Source organism: Dendrobium catenatum, unplaced genomic scaffold (assembly GCF_001605985.2).
Source record: "Dendrobium catenatum unplaced genomic scaffold, ASM160598v2 fragScaff_scaffold_370, whole genome shotgun sequence".
In the NCBI taxonomy this organism is placed as follows: domain Eukaryota; kingdom Viridiplantae; phylum Streptophyta; class Magnoliopsida; order Asparagales; family Orchidaceae; genus Dendrobium; species Dendrobium catenatum.
In genome coordinates, this window is record NW_021318832.1 from 1,618,887 (window position 1) to 1,629,071 (window position 10,185).

The following is a 10,185-nucleotide window of genomic DNA, read 5'->3' on the forward strand; positions in this document are numbered from 1 at the left end:
ATGGCTCTGATACCAACTGTTGCCTTGTACAGGATCGTTTTGGTACCTGGAAGAATAAGCACAACAATAGCAAACGAACACAGGAAAAGGTAGCAGGAAATACCTCTGTATATTGTATTCTCCCTTGAGAAAACTGTGTGTAGAAGATAACCAAAAGCTGTTTCTCTTCTCTACAATTCACCTATTTGTATTTCCCTGTTTTTACTATCTATTTTCTATATATTAAAAGCTGTAAAATACTTTAAAAAGAGCTGACAGCAGAAAAGTATACTAGGTAGTGGAGAGTAAAAGTTAGTTAGAGAAAACCAAGTGTGCCGCCGAACTTATTTAGCTATCCTGCACTGCATCAGATTTGGGGTGATCTAAACCAGTAAAATTGGGCTGTTTTAGGCTAATTCGTGCTGTTTAACTTATGCGGTGTGTCGTAATGTTTGGGGATGAAAGGAAGTAAACCATGCGACAAAACAAACAAGAAAGTAAAAGTAGCAGAAATAAAAGCACACAATGATGTAACGTGGAAAAACTCAAAATCTAGAAAAAATCACAGGCACACTATATCAAGAAATGTACTATGAAAATGAGAAAAATAAGTACAATCTCTCTTCTCTATCACTTTCTCCTTACCTTTCTTTTATCCTACAGTGGTCTTATACTCAAAACACAAGAGAAAGTCAAGTATATACTACCAAGGGATGCCGCCCTTGAGAATAACGAAAAAAAATTGTTCAATCCACCTCGGAATGCCGCGACACCAGTTTGGAGCATTGCAACGCTCAAACCTTTGATCTCAATCCATCTGATGTTGCTGCGGAACTCAAAAGCATGAGTATAAGCTACTAGCATTTTATCATTTCAAGTTTAAGAGGGAAATTTTGACTAAATTCTCATCTAATTGCTACATCATTCATTGTTATAGTATTCACCCTGCCTCCTACATATCTCCACAGGAAAGCAAGGGGAAGACAGAGCACAACTAGACTGGGAAACCAGGTTCCGCATAGCCCTCGGAGTTGCAAGAGGCGTTGCTCACATCCACTTACAGCAAGCCGGCAAACTGGTCCATGGAAACATAAAATCTTCCAATGTCTTCCTCAACAACCACAACTACGGCTGTGTTTCAGACCTTGGCCTAGCCACAATAGTAAACCTACCCATCCCTCCTTGGTCGCGCATTGCCGGTTATCACGCCCCTGAGGTGGTTGATACTCGGAAAGCTTCACAAGCCTCGGATGTATACAGCTTTGGCGTCCTTGTTCTCGAACTCCTCACCGGCAAGTCTCCCATCCAGAAAACTGGAGGAAGCGATGAGGTGATTCACCTGGTTCGCTGGGTTAGTTCTGTCGTCCGAGAGGAATGGACTGCCGAGGTGTTTGATTTACAGCTCATGAGATACTCTAACATAGAGGAGGAGATGGTTGAGCTGCTTCGAATCGCAATGGCGTGCGTTGCAAGGATGCCGGAGCAGCGTCCGAAGATGATGGATGTTGTAAGAATGATCGAGGATGCAAAGAAGCTTGATAGCGGAAGCCGGCCTTCAGCGGAGGAAATGTTAGAGGATTGATGGAGCTCCTCTCTGAGTTCATTCATTATCGTGTAGCATTCAGTTCTGATTTCTTCATTCTTGGGTGGCAGCAGAAAGAGTATTTTTCTGATCAGATTCGTGTGGTTTCCTTCATGCGCCTTGCAAATGTTTTATTTGGTAAGCTGTCGATGTAATCTTACCTACCTTGTTCTGGAATTCCTGAGCATTGGCAGGCTCAATATCCATTGTTGGGTAATATCTATCTGGTTTAGGCAGGAGAAATTATTCTGTGCGGACACCGGATGGAAAGAACTGTTCGATTTTGTCTCTGTGAACAGTAAAAGCACAACATGAACAATAAAAACACAGTTCATTGTTCATAGAGATAAACCGGATGGTTCGTTCCGTCTTGTATCTGCACAGAATAATTCATCCTTAGGTAAGGTTTGCTGGTATTTTTTCCCCTATAAACTTCAGATAATTTATAAGCTATATTTTGGTGTTTTTTTTTTTTTTTTTGAATACTTTGTCATTGTGGAGAGTAATTTTGTAATCTTAGTAAAATGTTATGAGATCTTTGTACCATCTTTTGCATGCTAATCATATCATTATCAAAATTTAATTAAAATGGATCTCAAAGTTATTTAATTTATTTTGAGAATGATTAAAAAATAGGTTTTTTTTAATAAATGAAAATCAAGCTTGCTATTTGATAGTAAAGTACCCTTTTGAAGGGAAAGAAATTTTGTATGGTGGGCATTTGCCTCTAAGAGCGAGTAAATGATAATTAGATAATACATGACTTATTATAGTAGTATTCTTATCCCCCCCTATTTATGATAAAATAAGAGAAAATCTAATAGTTGTGTAGCTTGATCCGGAGAAAATATACTAGTTGTGTAGTTCGATAAGAATATTCGGTTGTATTAAGTCGCCTATTCTATGCTTTTTCGCAGGTTGGGATGAATTCTTAGAAAGCGATCACCTACTTGAGATTAGTTTTTTTTTATAAGATAGAAAACATGAAACTAAGAAGAACAACTTGACTTGAATCGGTTGATTTAAGCTTCGTTTAAAATAGTTTATAGACTTGAAATGCATACAATATCTAATTAATATAGAAGATATTATAGAATTATATAATTTTAAAAATTATAATTATTATTGCATGCATATTTTTACTTCTAAACTTAAAAAAGACACATTTTTTTAAATTTTAATTATCATTTAAGTCTTAATTAATAGATCATGAATGCCATTAAATTTTAAAAGTGAATTCAAATTTAGTTATATTCAATTCAAAATAACATCTAATTATTTAATATCCAACTATTTTATTTAGCCCTAAATTATATGATACGTCAAACTCAAATCAACAATTTTTTATTTAATTTAAATCACTTTAACTCAAATTAAGATTTGCATAATTTCATTAATATATATATATATATATATATATATATATATATATATTTGTTTCCTCCATTGGGTTAACGCTCTGTCTCACTCCGAGTTTTCGCGCATTGGGAGAGTTACAGGTTCCACCTTTTTACTCTCAAGCTCAATCCTTTCCTTTTAGTTTCCTTTCGACGTTGCTCTTCATAACTATTACCGATTTGAAAGTTGGTGGGACTGTAATTAGGTCTTCGGCCATGGCTTCCAAGCGAATCTTGAAGGAATTGAAGGATCTGCAGAAGGATCCCCCGACATCTTGCAGCGCAGGTTATTCCCGATTGGATTTCGTTGTTTCTATATAGGCTAAGGAAGTTGTCTTGATTTAGATCTCAATCCATTGTTGATACTGGTCTTGATCGTTAAACTTGAGCTCTGCAGTTTGTTTTCTCTTGAGAAAAAGAAGGGAAAGTTATCTGAAGTGCAATTTTCGATATTGAATTGATTATCTGTATGCTTGTCACATACCTTATGTGGTTAGTTCAAATATTCTGGGATTTGTATTTTTTTTTTTCTAGCTAGAACTGAAATTTTAGCGCTGGGCTGGGCCTGCCAGGCTGTTTATTTTTTGTGCCTTTGATAGGCGTAGATTTTATTCTGCAGGCCATTCATGATACCTGTGCTTTTGAGTGTGAAAAAATCCACGTTATTGCTTGGAAGATGAGTATCTTTTTGTGTGTGTGTGTGAATAAAGGATTATGATTGAATCTTAAAACCGAAGGAGGCCATGCTGATTTAAATACAGCTATCTAGATTTTATTTCAGTGTTGCACACTAGTATGAGAATAATTTTTTGTTTAAGGGCAACTCCAATGGAACGGCAAACACTTGTTTGCCGTTCTTGCTTTGCTCCAACCGACTGCCATTTTTGACGTCATTTGATCGCGGATGAACAGTGAGACGCCAATATTGCCGTTGCACTGTTCATCTGCGCCATTTTGTTGGTCTCAACGGTCTCTACCGAACTTGCGGAAGAAAGGCACGAACAATGGTTACGGAGCAAAATGGCGTTCGATTGGAGATGAATCACGTCATTTTTTCGATTCCACTGCATTTTGGAGTGAAAAATGAGATTTTCGGTTGGAGATGCCCTAAACTGAGCGATGAATGTTAAATACTCTGCTTTTTCAACGGAGAGTTCTTTCCTAAGATTAGAAGCGGCTCCTTTAGTTGTAAAAACCTTCCATTCAATTATCTTGCATGTAAATGCATATTTTATTTCTACTAATGGAAGGGAAGATGAATCTAAAAATCAGCACAGCTTTCAATTAAGTTTAAACTCATGTTTAAATAATTCAACAATCCATTTAATCTAAATAATCAAATGATTTTTAAAGTACATTTAAACATATCAAATTTAAAACTAATGAGTTAAATAAATTTAAAACCCAATTAGTTAATCTAATTAATACATGAAATATAAAACACAAGAATCAATGTTTTTACTAATCTAGTTTATGTACAAACTCCCAAACTGGCAACTCTCCAAACTACTGAATAACTCATCGGTAAGAAGCAGCAAACAACATATAAAGCCACAGGATCCGCAACACTCGTAATAACGAATAGAATGCTATATCCTTATAATAACCTCAATTTATAAATTATAACACACCCTATATGTGCTCCAAGTCTCCAACAAATGTGTTAAAGTTACAAATACAAATTTTCGAGAATGCTGCGCTGGGTCAAATGTTCATTAATGTAGCATTCTTTTTTCAAAATAAATCTAGCTCACATGTGCTCCAATCGTCACATTTGAGTTCCAAATCCAACGATTCGAGAATGCTGCATGAGTCAAATATTTAAGTTTCATTCTCCTCGAAAGGACTTGAGTCGACATGACTTGAAGTACAAAATGCCTCTCAAAATCTTACGAAAATACAAGTGACCTTAACATCACCTCGATGATGGTCGTGTTAATCAGAAATCTCAATCGGAGGGATTAAATCTCAAATTAATAAAAGTCTAAACCCCCAAAATAAAATTCATCACTTAAAAAACTTAAAGCTAAAATTCATACATCTTCCACAACTCTTTATCAGGGTGATAAATTTGAAATTAACCTTAGCTCACAAAGAGGGAATGTGTATTAGGTGTATCGCTAAGATTTATTCTCAAATAGTCTCTTACCAGCAGGGACGTGGCACGTGCCATCTGATCGGGTGGTTTTGCCACAAAATGGTACCATTATATTACGGTCACGGCCAAAGTCCATATGTTTCCTAACGGCGTCAAACCCTAGAGCAATGAATCATAGGGTATATTTTGATAGGCATAAAGCCCTCTGTTAGCTAAGGTGGATTTAAATCTATCCCCTTAAATAAACATCAACTTAGGTCTATAAGGTATTCTTGGACGAAACAACCCATGGCTGCCGATAACGTACCTTCTGTCAGTTTGGGTCGACTACATCCTTTGACTAAGTAGACCAGGGATCATGACAGTCCGGGATGACGAACCATGGAATCTTGATCCGGCTCGTTTTCATTCTCCCCATCACCAGTTCTAAGTTTACGGTGATAAACTTTAAATCTCAAACTCCAAAGTTCATATCCCAAATTCAAACACTAAAAACCGTTGCTATTATACATCAAAGTTTACTACCTATGCGACCTCTTTAACGACTAGCCTTAATCGAAAGTTCTCTCTTGTTATCAGAAGGAGGTAATTAACTATAGGGGCTTGCGTCTATAGGAAACCAAAACTCAGATAAAAAAGTCCTCACAAAATGAGGGTGAAATCTCTGGGTTGTGTCTTATCTAAAACCCAATTTGCCTTCTGAAAATTCACCCAAAACTTAAGCTTGTTAAAACTCTCTGTCGTCATTACACATAAAAGAAAAAGAGGCCGATGGCGTGGAGAGGCCGGGGCACATTATGGAATTTTCGGATCCCACACTAGGTAATCATAAAGGTCTCTATGGTTCATAGAGGGAGCAAGCCCTAGCCAATAAGGTCAGCAGTTAATAGGTGCACTATCATATAGCAAATGACTAATACATCCTACCATGAAGCAATGGATGGGAAAGTAAAAGAATAGTCCTGTTTATGCTAGTGTAGCCATTTGACATACAAGAGAGAAGTCTTTATAAGTTGCATAAATTATATATGATCGTGGTGTACCGAGGAGTATTAGTACACTCCGACAAAATGTAGGAGTCTTTCTATAAGGCTCAATCAAGAACGACCCACTAAGAATAGCTGTTGACAAGAACAATCGCCCTTTCCCTGACCAGACATCGCCCAATGCAAGAGCTTCGAACCTTTCTTTCAGCTGTTGATTTCAGCTGCTCGGAACTTCTGTTTCTCTTCTTCTATCATCTACGACCTATTGAATCCCATTTCTTTCCATTGCAATGAATTCAAACCTTTAGATTCTTTCAAAAACGCATTCGGTATCAGTTCTTGTTATCAAGAATCACATCATTTATCCATTTTTCAGAAGCCACCAAAGAGCTCTCAACATGAAAAATGCTAATTTGGCGGAAGCCATCCGGACGATGTAAAACAATCAAGAATTATAATTCTTAGAAATACAAAAATCTTTACAAAAAGCCGATGTTCAATTTGCTTTTATTGGCTCATCCCTCCAACAAATCCATGCTTTAATGGATTCCATAGACAAGAAACTTGATAGTTTGTGTATTGACGATCCACATACTCTACTCCATCAAGATACTTCCTCTTTCGCTGGCATATTTGGTTCCGCCTGTCGAATCCCTTCTTCATAGCTGCCACCTTCTACGATTGGTCTCTCTTTTCTTACACATCATCTACCATTATCCAATTTTACCTTGCTCAAATTATCTCAACATTTGTTTCAGCCACTACAAGGTTTACCTTAACGTTTTATTATTGACCATCATATTTATCTTCCATCTTTATCTCAACCAGTTAGCATACATCCTTATCATTATCCACATTTTTAAAAAGCCGATGTACAATTTGCTTTTATTAGCTCATCCCTTCGACAAGTCCATGCTTTAATGGATTCCATAGACAAGAAACTTGATAGTTTGTGTATTGAAGATCCACATACTCCCCTCCATCAAGATACTTCCTCTTTGGTTGGCATCCTTGGTTCCGCCAGCCAAATCCCTTCTTCACAGCCGCCACCTTTTCCGATAGATCTCTCTTTCTTACACATCATCTACAATTATCCAATTCTACCTTACTCAAACAATCTCAACATTTGCTTCAGCCACCATAAGGTTTACGCCAACCTTTTACTATTGACCATCGCATTAATCTTTCATCTTTATCTCAACCAGTTAACATACATCTTTATCATTATCCACCTTTTTAAAAGGATGCTATGGAACAATTAATTTCTAAAATGCTACACTCTGGCATTATTTGTCATAATCCTAGCCCTTTTGGCATTTTGATATTGCTTGTTCAAAAATAGGATAGTAATTGGCATTTTTGCATTAATTCTAGAGCATTTAATATACTCACCATTAAAGATAAATTTCTTATTCCAATTGTGCATGAATTTTTAGATGAATTATGTAGATTTTTTTTTCAAACTTCATTTTTGTTCTGCCTCACAACAAGTTAGGATACATTCTTAAAATGTTCATAAAATTATTCATGATGTTCACTATGAATTTCTCTATGTTTTTTTTTTTGCTTCTATATTTTTTACAACTTCTTAGTCAAGTTTTATTGTAATGAAAATTAAATTACTAGATGATGCCATATAGGAAAATTTTGCAACCTCTCTTTATTTTTCCATTCTTTCAACCTTGAGGACAATATTGTTTTTCATGGCGATGTGAGTGTTTGACATCAACATATTATATTAGATCCGAAAATTGTACAATCTAGATGCAAAGCATGGGCTACAAATGTGACGGTAGAACCAACAACTATGAAAGCCTACCAAAGAAGAAGGAACATAAACATTCCACGACCCACAAATAACAACAACATAGTTTTGACAATATAAATGATAAGTGGTCCCACATATGTAATAAAACACTAGTCTAGTATTTTTTTTTCTTATTTTAGGTAGACCGGTTCTTTAGTAACATATTGGTCTACCTAAGTATTATAAATCATCTCTATTCTTAAAGACTTAGCCTAGAATGAATAATTTCTAGTTTTCTCTCTTTCTCTCTATTTCTTCTATTTCTTTTGGGAGTTTACACCTACTAGAAAGATGTCAAAGCTTCTTGGATCACCAAGAAGCTGTTAGACCGGTCCAGTGGACCGGTCCAGCCGGTCCGTGAGGGACCGGCGAACTGGGCGGAGAAATCTCTGCCCGCTGGGATACCGAGCAAGCCGCACACCGTGCGGGAGCTTTTTAGGAAGCTTTTTTTATGGTTTTGAGAGGGAAATTTGAATGTAGGGACTGTTTAGGGATTTCCTTTTGATTTGTATGCATTAAATAGTTTGTTTTTCTAGGGTTTTGGGCATCTTGAATTTGGCTGAAATTTGAGATCTCTTAGATTTAGGTTTTCTTTGGGCTCTAGCGGCGTCTAGAGATTTGGGAGAGATCGATCCTCCTCTCGAATGGAGGATCAAGTGTATCTTGCTATTTTTCATGTTCCTTTCATCAAATCATACAAGTTATCTACTGTTTTTGTGGTTTTTGTGTGGACTTTTGTGAAGATTTTTGTTGTTTTCCAAAGATTGATAGGAAAAACTTAAAAACTACAAGTGTTTCATATCAAATTGGTATCAGAGCAAGTCGTGGGACCGGTGGAGGGCTGATTTCGGCAAATTTCAGCATTGATTAATTGCCCGGAAGGAAGGGGAATTGCTGTTTTTGAAGTTCCAAATCCAGAATTTGTGATTTTACAAACTCAGGATTGTGATGGTGGCCAAAAAGGTGGATGATCTAGACGAAAGACTTGAAGAGAAGATGAATCAAATTAAAACGATGGTGGAGGAAAGGATTTCCTCCATGGAAGGGCAAGTTGCAGATCTACGAGACATGATGAAAAAGATATTAGAAATCCAGAACCAAACGTCAGCTTCTATGGCAAAAAGAATGGAGGGAAAAAGTACAAATTCTGAAATTCGTAGGGAGGAAAATGAGGTGGAGATCGTGGAAGGAGAAGGAAGAAGACCCCATCTGGAGCCTGTCCAGATGGAAGAAAGAGGAGGATATGAGGAACGCCAGGAGAGATACTATGGTTGTCGAGGTGCTGATTTTGAAGACATAAGGGGGGATTTCGAAGGGGGTTTGGGCTATGGTAGAGCAAGGGAAGACCGGGAAACATGGGGTGCACCTAGCACTTGGGAGAGGGGAAACTATGGAATAATCCGGGGTAATGGGGGCGACCAAAGGATGAGGAAGTTGAAGATGCCCATATTCGAAGGAGAAGATGCGTATGGGTGGATTTACAAGGTGGAGCGATACTTCGCCGTCAATGGACTGACGAAGGAGGAGAAGCTGACCGCAGTCGGATTGTGCTTGGAAGCAAAATCCTTGTCGTGGTATCAGTGGAGAGATCAGATGAGGCCTATAAAAAATTGGAGAAAATTCAAAAACTGCATAATAGAACGTTTTCAAACCGACCGGGGAGGAGATTTCTATGAGCAGTTCTTTGCTATGGTGCAGGAGGGATCAGTAGCAGACTACCATGAGCGGTTCGAGCACCTGGCTAGTAGGGTGGAGCGATTATCAGATATCGTATTGGAGGGGAACTTCATGAAGGGGTTGAAGGCAGAGATCCAAGCGGTAGTGAAAGTTCTGATGCCTAGTGACTTGGAGGAGGTAATGAAGTTGGCACAACAAGTAGAAAAATAGAATAATCTGGAGAAGGGAGCCAGGAGCAGCAGCTCAGGAGGCTCTTACAAGACTACGACCACTCTTTTAGCACCCAAGGGGCCTGCATCAGTCAACATTAATAAGACCACCAGGGAGAAGCAAGTAGGAGGGAGTGGGGATAACTTCAAGAAGCTCACTGAGACAGAATTGTAGGAGAAGAGGGCAAAAGGGCTTTGTTTCAGATGTGACGAGAGGTATATGCTGTGGCACAGGTGTAAGGACCGAACTCTTCAAGTTCTTACTGTTTGTGATGAAGAAGGAATTGAGGGTGTCGTCTTTCCACCTTGCGGACAAGGTGGATCTTCCAGCGCGAACTGGGCGGAGAAATCTCTGCCCGCTGGGATGCCGAGCGAGCCGCACACCGTGCGGGAGCTTTTTAGGAAGCTTTTTGAGGGTTTGAGAGGGAAATTTGAATGTAGGGACTGTTT

At 38.0% G+C, this 10,185-nt stretch overlaps 1 protein-coding gene across 1 annotated transcript; it reads left to right on the top strand.

Annotated features, from left to right (window-relative positions):
* LOC110107379 (probable inactive receptor kinase At4g23740) lies at positions 1–1,561 on the top strand. The gene is made up of 2 exons (XM_028693847.1): positions 1–42; positions 917–1,561. Exons 1-2 carry the CDS (start codon positions 1–3, stop codon positions 1,559–1,561), a joined length of 687 nt encoding a protein of 228 aa, XP_028549680.1.
* Positions 1,562–10,185: the final 8,624 nt, after the last annotated feature.